At 34.8% G+C, this 18,800-nt stretch overlaps 1 protein-coding gene across 3 annotated transcripts in view; it reads right to left on the bottom strand.

Annotated features, from left to right (window-relative positions):
* LOC121738399 (epidermal growth factor receptor) overlaps window positions 1-18,800 on the bottom strand; it is a 126,237-nt gene that overhangs the window by 15,584 nt on the left and 91,853 nt on the right. For 2 of the 3 annotated variants that reach the window (XM_042130420.1, XM_042130418.1), the window contains exons 1-3: window positions 12,415-12,562; window positions 534-1,934; window positions 17-149 (exon numbers count right to left, since the gene is read on the bottom strand). In XM_042130420.1, the coding sequence (XP_041986354.1) occupies window positions 17-149; window positions 534-1,934; window positions 12,415-12,541 (1,661 nt within the window). In that variant the 5' untranslated portion in view covers window positions 12,542-12,562. Of the gene's footprint in view, window positions 1-16; window positions 150-533; window positions 1,935-12,414; window positions 12,563-18,800 lie in introns of those variants that run through there. The other variant, XM_042130419.1, reaches the window with a different exon arrangement.

Raw genomic sequence — 18,800 nt, 5'->3', positions numbered from 1 at the left:
TTGGTGTAATACTAACCCAGGATGGACAGAACAGTTCTGGATACATATTTCTCCGAACTTGTAATTTTCGCACGATAGACATTGGTCTGGACCTGGACCCCAGCAACCGTCTGATGAGCATTGAGGATCACACACCAAGCTAGCATTTTCTGTTGATAAACGAATGACACGACATTGTTAACAATGCAGGCAATAGACATATTCCATCCACGTTATCTTTTGAACCATTGGAATCAATTTTTGCATCGCAATCTCCAGAAAGTAGTTTGATGATATTATTATTATATTTTACTCCCATGGTTCTAAAGAAAATGTGACTAAGAATCAAAAACAAAATCGCTGAGAGCAAAGCTTGGTTAGTTTGTTAGTTTTAGTAATAATTCAGATGTCATATATTATTGCTTTCGCTATAAAAAAATGAATATTTCAAATATTTCAAATCGCAGGCTTTAAAAAATAGAAACAATTGCAATTGCTCTATTAATCTAACCTAACCGAGGATCCTCGTGTAAAGAACGCTAGCTGTAACTCACCACATGTCTTTAGATCTGCGTTTTTCTGTATTATCTGTTTATGGTCCTTCGACTTCACAAGTTTGTTCCAAGCTATTTTGTCGGCAAAACACAGCTGCTTATTCTCCATAATCGCTATCGCTCCTGAATTAACTTTCTTCAACGATTTTAATCCGAGCGATTTCAACGAAGTTTTTACAATGTACAAAGACGCAAAAAGATTTTCGATGACTTGCCGGCCTCCAATTACTTCGAGATTGCGAAAATAGGACAAGCTCGTAAAGTTCGGATGGTGCGCTTGAACGTTCAGGTACCCGGTCACTTCACGAACTGTGCTGAACACTTCTAGAGCATCCGGTTCCATCTTCGAAACACGCTCACCGAAAGAATAATCAGGATTGACTTGCTGGAAACCCGTGAAGGTCATTTCTAATATCTCTATCGAGCCATCAATTATGGTACAATCTCGAAAACTCTCGATATTTCCAGCATGAATTGGTTTCTCAGCCGGGCATGTTTTAGGACATGTTACATTGCAAGGTATGCATTCTCCGTTTACGGCCGTTTTGTTCGGTGGACAACTTCGTACACATGCACCGTTATCCTTCAATAGATGCTCTGGGCAATTTCGCACGCACGTGGCGCCGTATGCATATTTTCCGTCTGGATTCGGCTCCCAGGAGTACGTCGTCGGGTTGTACTTCTGCATCGGTGGACACTCTTGCGAACAAGTTCCTTCGTCGTAAAAGTTTCGACAGGCTAAGCATTGGCTCGGCAACGGTCCAGTGCAGCCCCCGGCGCAGAACGTGTTACAACAATCTCTCGGGTTCGGGCCGAAGCATCGACCCTGAGCACATTGAGGGCTGCAATTTGTTTTGGAGAACTTCTGGCAATTGTGAGGTCCGTCGCCCCAGCATCCAGCCTCGCAGCTCGGGTGACACTGGGGACATTCCCTCTCCTGGATTTGGAAGGCGTACACGTAGACGTACGTAGCATTCACCCCCGTTATTATTTCGTCCCAATTTATTGTTTTCAGATGGCATAAATTGTAGTTGTTGTAAATGCCAACGCTTCCGCGCAAGACGTCCCGCAGTGCTGGAAGTTCTAGTGTGAAAGCGGATGACATCGTCACCAACAGTGCAAACTCCTCTTCCCTGACATTCAGTTTGAAGAGAGTTCGACCTCGTATAATTTGTAAATTGGGTAGAACGATGTTCGTCACTTTGACATGCGAGATAAGTACGTAGCCGGTCACTTCCCGTATGTGCTGGAGGAAAGATAAGTCCATCGTTTCATTCTGAAGCCACGTCAGTTCTAGGTTTCCATCGACGTAAGTGCAGTTGGTGAATCTGTCGCGTAGATTTCTATAGTGGGTGTCACGATTCGAAGGCACTGACATCCGTCCATTGGTCCCGATGCAAACTGAAAAAAGAAAAGAAAATTTATGAGTCAGTGTATAAAAGATTGAGAGAATTTGTATTAATTGAAAAGTACATTTTCTCGTAGGATATTGAAACTGTAAGCAAAACAATATTGTATGGTACATTTGACGTATTGTTAGAAACAAAGAAACTATATTATTTGACGTATTGTTAGAAACAAAGAAACTATATTATTATGCTACTATAATATAATACAAGAATCTAAGCGGGTCTAACGAAGAGGCGGTGCCGTGTGGGCGGGCCATACCAGTTTCTTATACTACTCTACACGTAACACCGCTATTTGTGATTAAACTATGAAAATCGTTACAATGCCGCTTTATACTCTGTTCGCGATCGAAATGATTAACGTAAGCGAGTATGTAACGTGCAGTGTGAGTTGATGTCGCGTCCAATTTACCGTTTTGTGGAATTTTGGTCACTACAACCGCCACCTTGAGGCTCCACGTCGTTTCTAATTTTAGTTTAGATATTGAGTTCAATATTCCATTCTAATTTTAAAACTACATAACAGGTTAAATTATTTTAGCATGTAGCGATAATAATCTTCTTAGTCTTCATTTTCGCAATTTTAGGAATTCCTCCAACGTTAAGCAAGAATTTATCATCTTTTGTTAGAATGCACAGTCGGGGATGAGAGAAGACTTTTTCAAGCGAGGTACATTTTTACCTGCCTCGGACAACAATAGATTTTTTGGAACACTTCATCAAAGTCGAGTGCGTTTACCGCAGGCGTTATTTGATATATTTGAAGACGCAGGTAAACTTTGCAAGGCTTTACAGGGCCCTGTAGTTTTAAATATTTGTCTGTTCTACATTGTTCTATACTTAATTCCTCTTAGCTCTGTCTGTCTGTACTCGTAAAGGCTTCGTTGAAACTTTAAGTTGAGAATAATGTGTTTACTTTACTTTTATAACTTCTGTAAATTTAAGTCGATATACATTGTAATAAGTAATACAATAATTTAATTACAATAATTATATACATAATTTCGATTTTTATTTAAGTACAGTTAAGTAAGTCTTCAGTTGTAATTCGGTCTAGTAGATGTTAATTTTAGCACGCATTTATAATTAAGGCGCTAAGTTACCTAGATCTTCAAGGTAGATTCATCTCACGCCTAGGTGTAAATCTATGTTGTTTTGTCCTAAAATTTTGGTTTAACAATATCACAGCTTTACATAAAACACTAGATGAAATGGCTATACTAGATAACATATGATTTATTCTCTATAGTCTATTGCATATTAATTTAACTGTATTTCATTATAGCGCGGTTAGCACGGGACATTTCAATTGGTCGTATTATAACTTACTAGATGAATGATGATGCCTAAGTCGCAACTCCGTTGTGCAAAATTCGCACGGGAACCATACATTTTTCCGGGATAAAAAGTATCCTATATCTTTTCCCAGAACTCAGAGTATCTCCATACATTATTTTAGCAAAATTGGTTAGTTGGTGACGGACAGACACACTTTTGAATTTATACTATTAGTATGGAGTATGGATTTTAGATAAAAATAAGTAAGTACAGAGAACACTTTGGGTACTTTTGAGGTCGATATTGTTGGTAACATATTGTTTTATAAGTTTTCGAGCCACCCACATGCGTGTATCGGATGGCAGCGTTTTAATTTGCCGGGTTGTGTAACGCGTGGGTCTTTAGAAATCTGGTGTCCGGTCGACACAGTTGGAACCGATGACACGAGTGATAGTTTTGTGAATGTTGCGCTGGCTGCCTCCGAACCGCTGATGATATCGCGAATATATAGTTTTATTACCAAAATCCAGACACCCTATGGCTAACGGCCGCACTAAAACATTTTTCACATAGTTTTGACAGAATGGGGCTTAAGTCAAAATATTCAATCCATATATTATACCAATATTATGAATGTGAAAGTGTGTCTGTCTGTTACCTCTTTACGCCGAAACCGATGAATCGATTTTGCCAAATTTTGGTATGGGGATACTTTGAGTCCTGGGAAAGGACATAGGATACTTTTTATCTCGGAAAAATGTACGGCTCCCGCGCGATAAACAAATCTTGACGCAAGTTGCAGGCGTCATCTCTTAAGTAATCATTAAATCTAGTGACATTTAACAAATTCCAATAATGTGACCGTAACTTCTTTACTAATCAATATAATTATATTAATTACATGGGCGTATATAAGGGGGGGGGGTCCTGGGGGTCACGACCCCCCCCCCCCCCCCCCCACCCCCCAAATACTATCCATATTCTATCTTACTTGTGCAATCGACAATACGGGCTATATATACGCCCGTGATTAATTATATTGATTTGAAACCTCAATGTTTTAAATCAATATAATGCCCGATAGGGTTATTTGACAGATTTTCCATACTCCATCTGTCAAATTAAGTGGTGGAAAGCCTTATCTGCAGAAAGCGGTGAAACAGGCCCTTAATATCTAAAGGAGTATTCCGCCTTAGATAATAAAAAAAGAGAATTTTAAGAACCAGCCGAGAACTTCAGGCTGATTTCTAAAAGGTTATTCAATATCCATTTGCCTGTTATATATAAAAATGGATATCTATATATATAAAAATGGATTTTCAAATGTGTTAGTCGCGCTAAAACTCGAAAACGGATTGGGCTGATTTTAGTCTTAAAATATTCGTAGAAGTCCAGGGGAGGTTTTAAAGTGACACGAAGTTCACCGGGACAGCTAGTCTTATATATAAAAATGGATTTTCAAAGGTGTTAGTCGCGCTAAATCTCGAAAACGGCTGAACGGATTGGGCTGATTTTAGTCTTAAAATATTCGTAGAAGTCCAGGGATGGTTTTAAAGTGACACGAAGTTCACCGGGACAGCTAGTTATGTATATATCATGCTGTTAAGTTATTTATGTTAAAGATTAAATTTGGCACGTGAATAAACAGTTATGCTGATTGGGGACACCACTTCTATACGTAAATAATAATTTATCTATGGCCTAAGATTGGATACACGAGTCATAGAAGCTTTACATTTAATATGTAGTTTTGGCTAAAGCGAGCTTTTAGGCAATGAAACGTAAAATGCTATTTATTTTATATACGCCGCGCAAATATTTTAAAGGCAATTTAGGTACTGAAAAGATAAAAGTTTCCTGACAATAATTATCAAGTCATTAAAGCGGAAAAATTATTGAAATTTCCTTTCGCTCATTTCAAGCTCGCGCACAAAGCGACAAGCTACAATATGGACGTACCGACACGTCGGTACTCGGTAGTCGGTACTTAAGGTATCTGGCGATGATCGGAAAACTTGATTCATAGGCGGACCTACGTTATTTGGTTGCGTTATGTCAAAATTCAAACGCAGTCGGCAAATCATACTTCAATCAAATATTTACATAACCATAGAAGAAATGCAAAAGATTATTATTAGAGATGTGCCGATCATGACTTTGGCTAACTAGCTGACTAGCCGATAAGTCGGTTGCAAAGACGCCGACTAATCGGCTGACTAGTTGGCCAAATCGATCATGGTTTCGGATGTTTCCGTAACGCTTCGTTTATTGCTGATTCGCGGATTGCGCAGCATACGCAGCCTGCGAATGAATGAATCTAAATCTTTTATATTTTAAATAATAATAAATTTTATTAAAGAAGATAATAATATTATAATATGTTGTTCTGTAACAATTTTTATTCAATAAATTAATGTCATAAATATAAATATTTATTTACCAGCAACTAGCAAGTAATTTCAATAAGTACTACTAAAATAATAAAAAGCCGGATAGTCGGCACTTTTTGCCGACTACTCGCCGACTAGCGGCCGACTACAAAAGTGGCCGGATAGTCGGCTTTACCGACTAGGCAGCAGATCTCTAATTATTATTATAAAATATAAGCTGTTATTTTGGAGACAAAATGAATATAACGTCGCACTAAGATAACTCACAGTTTAGTTTTAAGTTTATAATAAAACACCAAAATGCTTCGATCACTAATATATGATATAAGGGTGAATATAATGTACAACATGATGTCCACTGGAGGACACTCAAGTGCGTTCCCGGCCATTAAACGGATCTCGCCAAGTGCGTACGTGCCTCCACTAGGCGACTGGTTTGTCTCAAGCGAATGTTTTTTATCCAGTTACTTGCATTCTGAAGCATTGGAACCAGTTTTGTACTAACATTTCGTTCGGTTAACTCAGCCTTTCCCTACTCATTGTTTATCAGAGAAAGCGTTTGGATTTATATTAATATAGGCTGTACGGAAATGTCTTATGGTGAGAAAATATCTTAGAATGAGAAAAACAAAGTTGACTGAGTACCATTTATGCTAAATTTAATATAATGGATTTTTTTTAGGTTTTCGAATGGGAAGATTATTTTCATTTTGTTTATTACACTTGTATTTTTTTTTTCAAAATAAAAAAGAATAGCTTGAAGCACGGAAGATTTAAATATGGTTTTCTTAGTCCATCTTAAAATTAATTAGACATTATAAACGACAAATAGTTTTAAAAAGTTGATAATTTAATTCAATACCTTTCTAACAAGTGGACAAGTTGTAAGTGGGACGCCATTAACACATTTCGACACCGCTTCCAGTTATCCGGGTCAAAAAACTCGAAAAAACTTATGGAATTCTAGCATATCATTATAACCATTTATAACTGAATGTGTCTTAGCGTCGCTAATATCTGTAGGGTTGGTACTTTAAATCAAGGACAAATTTCCTAGGAGAGAAAGAGAAAACATAGACTCCAAAGTCTCTGGTTTCTCAAGGATAAGACTTAGGCCGCTTTTACGAGCCCAAAACCATCTACATAATGCCTAAAAATACTTGAAACTCTCGCCAAGAAATTACTTATATGCACAAAATTGCCTTGCTTAAAGTAAAAGTGATTAGTGTAGTATTTGTTGCACTTGCAAATGTTAAAATTCTATTATAGGATATCGCATTTCATGAGACAATGTAAAGCCTAAGTTTATTAAGATTTTTTTGGACGCGAGGCAGCCCTATTACATACCCATATCTTGTGTCATTATCATCGTAAACAAGTCCAACATTATACTATATTATATGCAAAATTATATATCTATTAGCAATTAAAGAAGACTTGTATGTCAGCTTATTAGCGAATTAATAACTAAGAACATACCTCTATAATAATAATACTTCTTAATAAAAAAATATTATTTCTTCGTTTATTAAAAATATCAATGAACATACTGATTTTCAGAAGGTAACTAATTATAACGCAAACTCTTCGTTTTTAACACTAGCAAATGACTCTCAAGTGTAGTGTTATAGTGGTAAAATGTACGATTCCCCCGCGATAATGTGCATTTTGGCGCGAAAACTTGCTTGCAACCTCTGGGTAAAATATTTAAAACTCATAATAATAATTCTATGAATACAAAAGATATTGATTCTCTATCGACTTTTAAGTCAATGTTATTCTTAAAGCAGGAAAACGGTAAATATGAATAAAACAAATTTAATAATATTACGTGTCTGAGATATAATATATATGGATACAAAATTGGCTTCACGCCATACACGGTCGTTGTTTTTACAGTTACTTATTATTCTAACTATAAAGTATACCTCTAATAATAGTAAAAAGCTTATTTTAAACATAATGAAATTGATGATAATTATTAATAGCAATCAATATTAATAGAATTCTAAAATCAACAAGTAATAGAAAGGAAGACTAACATAGAGAAAATTTATTTTCTTTAATACAACTTACTAGCACTTAAAATTTTACTAGCCAGCGAAATTACCACTAAGTGTTAAGCGGTGAATGCCTATAAAACACCACATAAATTAACTTCTAGTCACTTGCAGTCCTTCCCTATTGCCAGGTTGAATTAGCCTGGGATTTGAAGGATAAATTACAATATTATTATACTGTTGACCATCTTCATACTAGATTATCTAAATTCAGCGCTCGCACACATTAGTGTGATTTGAGATAATTTTAAGTAACAAAATAATGTATAAATGTTGTCTCTGTATTAAAAGAATTTTATCGATACAGCTGACTTACGTACTCTACTCGATAATATTGTGGGATTATACAATATGAGAGCTCCAAAGGAAGATCTTCCGTCTTAGCGAGATGCTTGGGCAAGCCGAAGATACCAGATGAAAAATGTTGGTCTCCCAAAATATGCATTTTAAATCAGCAGCAGCAGACGAGAGTGATGATGATGTTAGCACTAGCGCCACACGAGGTAACATTAAAATAAAACAAAGGGGCTTTCAATGGGCACGCAGTAAAGTATCGAAATTCCATAACAAATGAACAAATCAAGTTTTGAGTTACTATTGGCGTAACTGCCAATTTCCATTAATCCTTTTGTTAGCTAAGAAATAAGAGCTTCATTTCACGGATTCGAGGAATATCTAAGCAGTAAGCTGCTGTAAGTTTCAAGTTCTTTGAAGCTATGCCAGCTAATGGATAACATTAAGCTGTTAAAGTAGCTAAGATTTTTATCATATTAGAATACACTTATTCAAAGTAGCTAAGATGACCTCTACATTTCTAGAATCATACCAATGTAGAGTGATAGAAATGTAATCCCTGGCTTTGTCTCTCAGTGGTAGGCTAGGTGTGTGAATATTCCTAACTCCCTTAGAATAAGTGCCTCAGAATTCGATTTCGTACATTAACGTAGATATTACCTTAAAGTTCTAATTAAATCAATTCGACAGTTTAAACTTTTCATAACTACGAAATAAATTTAATTTCATAACGTAATAAAGCATAATGCAATAAAATACATACATACATACATACATACTATAATCAGTCTTAAGATGGAATATATATTATGTAAATTTTCCTGCAATTCCTAAATTCTGGCGCGGAAAGCCTTACACTTAAGGAGGTGACTAAAGCAAAATAGAAGATCTTTTAATTCATATATTTAATACTTGTTAATGAGCTAAAATTGTTTTATTTTTCAACATACATATATATATATACTAATACTAGCGACCTGCCCCGGCGTGGCACGGGTATAAAATATATTGCCTCTAAAAAATTATTAAAATCGATAGCCTATGATCCTTCATGTGGTCTACTGTTTATCTGTGCCAAATGACATAAAAATTGCTCCAGTAGTTCGCGAGATAAGCCTTTTCAAATAATTTCCCCGTTTTTTCCACATTCTCCTATTAGTCTTAGCGCGATAAAATATAACCTATAGCCTTCCTCAATAAATGGGCTATCTAACACTGAAATAATTTTTCAAATCGGACCAGTGGTTCCTGAGATTAGCGCGTTCAAGTTAGCCCTTTCAAATAAATTTCCCCGTTTTTCCACATTTTCCTCTATTTCTTCACTCCTATTAGTCTTAGCGTGATAAAATATAGCCTATAGCCTTCCTCGATAAATGGGCTATCCAACACTGAAAGAATCATCAAAATCCGATGCGTAGTTTTAAAGATTTAAGGGAACAAAGGGACATAATGGAAAAATGCGACTTTGTTTTATAATATGTATAGAATACATTATAGTTATTTTCGAGGGTCCATACTAGCGAAAACACGATATCTTAAAATTTTCTCGATCGAAAAAATTACAAAGATGCACCTAGATTCTAGATTTCACGAATATCTTAATATATATATTTCTTGTGTGCGTGTGTATGTGACTGAACTCCTCCTAAACGACTGGACCAATTTTGATGAAATTTTTTGTGTGTGTTCGTGGAGATTCGAGAATGGTTTAGATTTACAGTTTGGTCTACTGGAAAATGTTTTTTCAATTAATTTCTTATTTATAAGGAGTTGTTGATTTTGGAATGTTTTACATTAGATCCGGCGGACGGCGCTATCATCGCATTCAATATTATTCTATTTCAATTTTAGTTTGTCCTGACAGATGGTGCTACGATTAATTTGAAAAAAATTTTGTTATTCAATTCATGTGCTGATTAAAATATTAAATAAATAACACATAGGCTACAATTTTAACCGACTTTCAAAATGGGGGAGGTGTTATGTTCGTTTTCTTATATTCAACGAATACTCCGCCGTTTGTTAACCGATTTTCAAAATTTTTCTTTTGGTATATAGGCTATCATCCCAATTTGGTATTATATTCAGAAAAGTGGTGATCTGATGAAGGATCCATAAGTAATCGAGGGAACTCCTCAAAACTTATAGGGAAACATATGGTGACTTCGGTTTCGTGAGAAGTATTCTACGCATATGCTACCAACAAGTAAAATTTTGCACCGAGATATACCTGGTATACCGTGGTTCGGAAGGTGCTGAGAGAATTCCTGATTCTTTATAGATACAAGTTTGGGAGTTTCGGCGTTGTTTTAAGAACAGAAAGCATATGCTACTATGCAAATTATATTCTTCATCATCATCATCATCATCACTACCATATTATACCATTTCATAGTCTTTTAGATCGAGACTCGAGTTTGTCAAGCGATAATTAAAAAAAATCTATATCTACCTAATATTATGTTTGCTTGAACGCACCTGAAGAGTATGTTTGCTTGAACGCGTCAATCTCAGAAACTACAGGTCCGATTTAAAAACTTATCTCAGTGTTAGATAGATCATTTATCGAGTAAGACTCATCATTTATCGAGAAGGTTATATTATATTATTACTCTAAGACTAATACGACAGAAGAAACTCAGGAAAATGTGGGAAAAACGGGGGAAATATTTTTTATGGGAAAATGTAGCTACGGATTCTGTAAAATTTCTAATTTACGCGGGCGAAGCCGCGCGGGACATCTAGTAATATTATAGTTTCTATTCAACATGGTGCATTCAACTGAGTAAATTTTTTAATAAACAATATAAAATTCTATTACCGAGCGACTGAACTAGTGGATTTTTTAAAATGTTGTATATTTAACGAGTTATTAAGACAAAAACTAACTTGGCGCTGATTCCGCGTCGTTGTTTTTCACCTGGCATATAACATACGCCGTAAGTGTGAAGAGAGTAGGGCGATGTTTGATTTTTTGCTTTATTCGCTCTCTTAAGATATGTATTAGAATATGATCCAATATACAGAAGAGATCACTTCATATATTATGTGTTAGTGAAGGTTGGAAATGATTGAACGTATAAAGGATATGTTATGAAGTTAATCTAATCGCCCACTCGGTTTCTAGCGACAAAGCTGACTTGTTATTACTCAGTCGAATCGTAGAGGCATTTAAATGAAATATATTGAAGCTAAAGAAACAAGTAATATAAATTAGATCTTAATAACTTTGATAATGATAAATTTACAGTTTTGTTTATCACAATAGATTTCTATTTAGCTGTGTTCGTTGTTAGAACATAATATTTCGGCCAACCGAAGCGGCTTGTAACGTAACTATGTATTTATAATTTAGTGCATCGAAAGCTCTACAATATGCTCAACCTAAAATTAAATTTATAACTTTGCATCTCATCTTTTTGTAGCTTGTTACATTGAAAGCTCTAGAATACGCTCAACCTCAAAAACTTTCACATCAGCGGTTGGCAACGCAACACCGAGCGTAGGTTTCTCAAAAAGCACAATGCACCCACACCTTCTCAACCTATTCAGAGAATCAGTCTTGGAGTTTGAACAATATGAGTGTACTTAATTGTTCGTGTGGAGGCCGCGTAGCCCCTATACTTTGAGATAAGCTTTGTTTATTCTACGCCGATTAGCGTGGTATTACAGTTTTCTGTTATAACGCGTTCTTAAGCCAAGAATTTCTATACGTACTGGGGCCATAGGTACTATCTATATAACTTTTTTCTAGCTTTCCGATTCATTGTTATTATGATTAGAGCTCAAATAATAATAACAATTATTAGTTATTAGTTATTCTCTATACAATTGGTACCATACAATTTTCAGCAAATCGGCAAAAACAGTTGCTGATTTTGACAGCTGCAAACATCAATCTACCCGCTTCGATTATGCTTAAATCGTGAGTAATTAAATAAGTTACCATTCACGGCTTTACGCAACGATAAAGAACATGTTTATTACTATATAATTTTCATTAAAATAGGTCAGTCAGTTCTTGCGTTGAAGCCTTTAAAGGAAATCCCATTTCCGACCCACAGATGTCTTTACGATAGTAAGTACAGCCGTTTTTAAATGCGAATGTGTTGATTTGGACGAATATGCAGAGACATAAGTTGAAATAGCCACTTTTAGTCAGAAATAGTTACAAATTTTAGAGGTTTAGACTGTAGTTAGAATAAAAATGCATCTTAATTCATAGAAACCGTTTACGTTATAACCATAATTGGTAAACACTTTTACACAATTTTAAGGCTGAGAAACTATTCGCGTCACCTTGACGACATACGCAGTTTACGCACAACACAACACTCGGAACCACTACACAAACACAAAACCTTTTCGAACATAGAACCTCTTTGGTTGACATAAAACCTTTTTGAACATAGAACCTCTTTGGGTCCACATAAAACTTTTTTGAACTTACTTTTCCCCTTAACGAACTCCGAGTGTTTGTGCCTGGGCGGCACGTGATGCACGCGTTGGGCGCGCGCGGCTTGCGCGGCGCAGCACAGCGCGCACAGCACCAGGCAGCACAGAATGACGCGCGACATGACGACATCACTGACACAACCGCTCGCCACAACCTCCCATCGTGTACTGGCCCGCCCGGTTTGCGGACATGCGCGGGCGCACCCATAGACGTAGAACGCGTAGAGCCTCCGTATGGAAAAGTTTGGGCGGGAAACGGTTTGGGTTTGAAAAGTTTTGTTTGTTTACTAGCGAAATGATGAGATTTTATGTATTTTTTGACATGTTTGTCTAATCTCGGAAGTTTAGCATAATTATTATTATATTTTTGACATATTAGGCTAATCTTCCTGTCAATAACTGAAGAAGTAGGTAGTTTACTTTCAAGTTTCACAATAAACTAGAGTTTACTAAAATATTAAGGTATGTATAAATCTAGCCTAAACCTTGATATTTTTGGTAAGTATTTAAATGTTAATATTTTGTTTAGTTTCACAATAATTTAATTTTTTTGTGTCTAGGATAGATTACGGCAGATCGGGAACGAAAGCCAAAATAATGTATGTACCTAAATTAAAATATGGCTATTGACTGCATTGCTACTTGAACGTAAAAGTATACTTTTACCGTTTTCGATAAAATATTAAAACCTGAATAAACTTAAGATAAAATATATTCAAAGCCACATCTAAGTATTCATAGGTCTACGCGGTCGATCTGCGCTTACAAGCACAGGTAAACGTCGACAGCGACGCAGGTATGCGCCGGAGCCTCTACGACAGAAAAAAGCCACGTTACAGACCCAAGCATTGTAGCCCGTGCTAGGACCGAAACGATGGACTTCAAAAAATACGCGGTTTATTTTCATAGAAAACACTAACACATTCAGAGAGATGTTTAGGTTAACTTTAATTTAGTGAAGATTTTGACATAAGCTTCCATACATTTTCTGTCAAACTGCTTATTAAATTAAAGTGAAGAATTCATTAGATATTTTTGAATACAATGATTACTGTATTTGTTGTATTTTTGCAAGAAAGTTTTAATTAAAGTTTGGATAGCAGCTATATTCTTCGAAGATTCGAGAACTCTACATATTTTATTATCAAGTCGGCAAAATTATTTAAAAGCTAAAATAATATAATATTATTTATTAATTAATATTAATTTGTTTTTAAAAATATGAGCTAATCAATTAAACGAGAAAAGCTAAATAGTTTTCTTAAGCATGTGAATTGTGATGGAGACGCGCGCGCGTTGAACTCTTTCTGAGAGTCGACCTATCTGCTGTTTTTGTTCGACGTAAACAAACCTGGTGAGTTGTTTTTGTTTTTCTTACTAAAATAATATATTTTGATGTATTATTTAATAATTTTACTTTACTGAAAGTGAAATATGGATACAATTGAATACTTCAAATAATTCTTAAAATATGTGTAAAGGAAATTATTTTTACTTTTGATTATTTTATACATTTCAGCCGATACTTTACTTAGTCATTGGAAACGCCAGTTAAAAAGCGTTTAAATCTGGTTTATGCGATTATACTTCCATAAATCTAAACCTAGATAAGTTTTAATGAGGCTTAATGTTTAACCATCGGATATATCACCGATATCTTAACCTCTGTCACTGATTGTCTGTAACAATGTTTACGATTGCTATTTAAACAATAATTTCAGTTCCTTAACCCACTATTGTAAATCACGAACAAGGGATTACAGTCTGTATGTATTCGCAATAAAGGCTATTTTGCTGCGACGTCGTTTTAATGTTTTTGTCGCATACTAGCCCTAAGAGACCGCCTACAATTTCCACTCACTACGTCAGCTCCTCAATAAAGTAAGTTTACAATACTTTAACTATTTTAACGTTTTATTGTTTTTAATTCTGAAATTTTTACTGAATTTTAATCCAGTTTCTTGTCTGGTTCTATCCAGTCCCTTACTTATATATAAAAATATAGAAAAATGAAATGCATACTTCGAACAAGCGTTAAATACCTACGATTGTTTGATATTTCATGAGAACACCGTTTTGTCATTCCATATAATATTACGGTTAGGTTGAATCGAGTAAGTAACGAAGATGCATTACTGTTGCATCAAAATAGCAGAAGGTTTAAAATGAATATAAACGTACCGGTCACCCATCCAAACAAGTTCTCTACTAACATCGCTTAACCCGTTAGCAATAGCGACATTACACTTAATCTACAATCTATAAAATACATAAAATATTTAAATAAACAGTGTTAGATTTTTATTTATGCTCACAATTAATTTGGAATAAATTAACTGTCGTCGCAAAAAATGTGGATTTTTTTTAAGCACGATTATTTTTTGTGTAATATATTATGATGTCGCGTGGTCTTCATATTAAAAAGCGATATTTTTATGAAAATAAAATATTATATTTATTTATTTATATCTATTTACACTTTAGAATCTGGTTTATTAAAATCTGTGTAAAATAATAAAGCTCTTATTAAATCCATTCGTTATGCTGAATATTAATAACGTACCTATGTAATTATAATTAATAAAACGAAACGATTCGTTCGTTTTAGGGTTCCGTGCTCGAAGGTCAAAGAAATCCTACAATCGAGACTTCGTATATGGTTTAAATTCGCCTGTTGGTGTGTCTCCGCCCAATATCTGCCCAATATCTCCTTAAATAGTGAAAATTTTCACAGATTATGTGTTACTGTTTTGCCGCTACAGGTACAGAGAAATATTGAATCTACACTACTATTATAAAGAGGAACGATTTGATTGTTTGTTTGTCTTGAATAGGCTCCGAAACTACTGGACCGATTTGAAAGATTCTTTTACCATTGGAAACCTACATTAATTTTGCTGAACATAGGCTAAATTTTATTTTGGAAAAAAATAGGGTTCCGTAAGATATTTGGGATTTTCGGACGCAAGGTGTAAAAAATCAACCAGAAATGTTACTTTTTTCGCGTACGCTGCCTAAACTATAAAAGATAGAACCATAAAATGTTCTAAGTAATTGGAGATCTTTTAAATATCTACAAAAAAGTCCGCGACACACTATACCTATCTATGTTGAGTGAGGCACAATAACCATTTTTTTATTAAAAAATCTTGAAATGTTTTTGGACTACATTTTAATGCCTTTATTTTACTCATGGCATTCATTCTTATCAAAATAAATTATTTCATTACTAAGTACAGTTAATGTAGATAATATTTGGTCTTTGAATAATTAAAATTGGACGTTTGATTTTAATGTTATGGCGAAATTAAAATATTGCGTGATGTTGCACGTTGCGAATTGGGCGTCGTCAAGGCGCGCCGCGCGGGTGTGCTCGCCCGGAGAGTCCACGTAAATATTAATTATTATTACCTCGATCATGGGAATCGCAGACACAATAGATTTATAATATAATAGTTATGTGACAGCCGGGTACCGCTTCATTGATGGGATAATATTATAGTGTTTCATAAATTATTACGTTTTGAATGACTATTATTTTTGATTGCTATTATAATTAATTTCTATCCAATAGCGGCAGCCGGCTGCCAGCATAACAATTATTGAAGATCTATTGTGTCTGCGATACCCACGATGCCGATGGAAGTATAATTAATGCATATTTTTAAATCTACACTATTTCTGCTGAACATAGGCTATAGCCTATAATTATTTAATGAGAGAAAAAAGGGAACTATATATATCTTTTTACTCTCATTAAATAACCTATAATTATTTAATGAGAGAAAAAAGATTGAAAAAAAATTATTTAAAAATCAATGTCCACCCGTGCGAAGCCGGGGCGGGCCGCTAGTAGATAATAAAGTAAATATTATTGTATCTTTATTTTTATTTAATTTTTTTCTGAATATATTTTTTGCCATTCGGTACGGAACCCACCGTACTCAACCGACACTTGTTTTTTTTTAAAATCATGCGATGCAAAATCGTTATGTGCAGATATCGGCTGCGATTTAAGAACGAAACTAAATATTATTTAATTAATATTACACGTATGTAATATGTATGTTAAAATATATCAGCTTTTAGTATCAAGGAAACTGTGGGCTTCCTTCATTCAGTTAGCGAGTAATGCTTGGTACTACTAATATAATATTATATTCTGTGGTAATGCTTGCAAAATTTCAACGTAGGGAAAAATTAAGTAAATAATATTTGATACTACTTTTAAGTGTTTAATTGAGATACATTCTTTTTAATCAACTTCCAAAAAACGAGGAGGTTATATATTCGGCTGTGGATATATTTTTTTTTCTAAGTAAGCAGTTACATTCATTTTATCAAATCTGTACATCTATACATACATTAAATAAAATTGGAGTGTCTGTTTGTAATATTGAAAGAACCATTTTTTCTAAATGCATATGAGAAAAGGAGGAGGATATATTATTTCACTTTTTTTATAAAGGAACCTTCAAAAGAGATTTTTATTCTCTTTTTTATATTGTTTGTTATCACATTTTGCTGACGCGGGCGAAGTCGCGGGGAACAGCTAGTATGAAATAATATTAATTGTATTCGTGTGTTGTGATATTATTAGTGTCCGACCGAAGGTCTATTTTTGGCCGAAGCCGAAGCCGATTAATCGGCAATCGCTACAACCTTCGGCCGAAGCCGAAGTCGAAGCCGAAGGTTTATAATCTTAATCGCTCCACTCTCAGTAATTAATTTTTAAACGACTTAAAAAAGGAGGTTATCAATTCGACGCGTATGTACGCGTATTTCCAGAACTGCCCAATTTTCGTATATGTTAGTCTGTAATCTGTATCAGCGTCTGAACAAATATTATGCCAAATTAAAATGATTTAGAAGTTAGGGTCAATTTATATTAGCGCAGAGTCAAAGCGAATTGAAGCGAATTTCCAAAAACCGAACACAGAAAATTCAATCTTAACTCTAGAGCGTAACGTAATCCATTACTTCTGCGAGGCCAATCAGCGTTGGTCGCGCGCATCCACGTGACTTCGCGCGGATGCGCACGCCTTTTTAAATTCTCAGAAGTAATAAAACGCGTTAATGCTTTGGTGTTAAGGTTGAATTTGTTATGTTCAGTTTTAATAATTCGCTTCGTTGCGCTTCGACTCTGCGCTAATATAAATTGACCCTTAGTGTTTGTTTATTGTATTTGACAGTGATTCCTAGTGGCCTCTGCATACGCGACCGGTCCGTCGCTCTCTCACGACTCACTCAGTCTTTCGTTCAATTTCGACGGTTGCTCGAACCTTCGGCAAAGCTTCGGCTTCGGCCAGTTTTTAGGCCGAAGCCGAAGGTTTCGCCGAAGGTGGTTTTTTTGGCCGAAGGCGGCCGAAGCCGAAGCTTCGGTCGGACACTAGATATTATAGATTTTTGGCCAAAGTTTATTTTTATTTTCTTATACCTGTAACTTGCAGGAAAAAATGTTGTTAAGGCTTAATTTTAATATAGAACTACGTTTCATAGAGTTATTGTCAAACAAAATATTGGTCGGATTTAACCTTAACAAGTAAGTAATAGAATTAAGTGAATGCAGTAGAGTTAACAAATTAAGCCTAAAGCCACTTGACTCAATTTTATAAAAAAAAATTATAAAACAATACATTATACTTATTTCGTAAAAACTACAAGAACTAGAAAATTACTTTTACGTAATAAACGTAATTAACACAGTATATAATGTGGAGTGAACAATATTCATAGCCACTTGACTCTATTTTAACAGGGAATATTTCCAAAACAATAAGTATACTAAACCCCAAAAAACTACTAGCACTAGAAGATTACTTTAAAATTAACGAAGTACGAAATGTGGAGTTAACAAAAGGCCAACAACCACTTGACTGAATTGTGTGAGGACAATGAGGTTTGATGACTATTGTTGAGCAGGTACCTGCAGCCACCGAATATGAGTGTGGATTTCACCTCGTCCAGCTTAAAGTTGCAGGTAGAGCTTTAATTGTTGTCTGTCTTTTTGGCGAATATTTGGAAATGGTAGAAATAACTGAGATGAACTTAGTAGTAGTGAATTGAAGGTGAAATTCTTAAAGAGTTTTCTTCAAAACTATTGAAGAGAGTATCATATTAAAGTAAATCTATATTCTAATGCAATTGATATAAATAACTGAACACATGTTTTTTATTACTCGTTAAAATTTAATACAATCCTACTAGTAATATATTATGCCAAAAATATCTTATACATTAATGATAATAAATTCAAATTCAAAAATTTTATTTGCAACCAAGTACATATATTAATCAACATACAGTAATAATATAACGTAATAAAATTATTTTTACAGAGAAAACTTGAAAATCAATAAGGTATCACCACAAATTATTGCT

Source organism: Aricia agestis, chromosome Z (genome assembly GCF_905147365.1).
Source record: "Aricia agestis chromosome Z, ilAriAges1.1, whole genome shotgun sequence".
Lineage (NCBI taxonomy): Eukaryota > Metazoa > Arthropoda > Insecta > Lepidoptera > Lycaenidae > Aricia > Aricia agestis.
The sequence above is the reverse complement of the archived record's forward strand: the minus strand, read 5'-3'. Positions and strand labels throughout refer to the sequence as shown.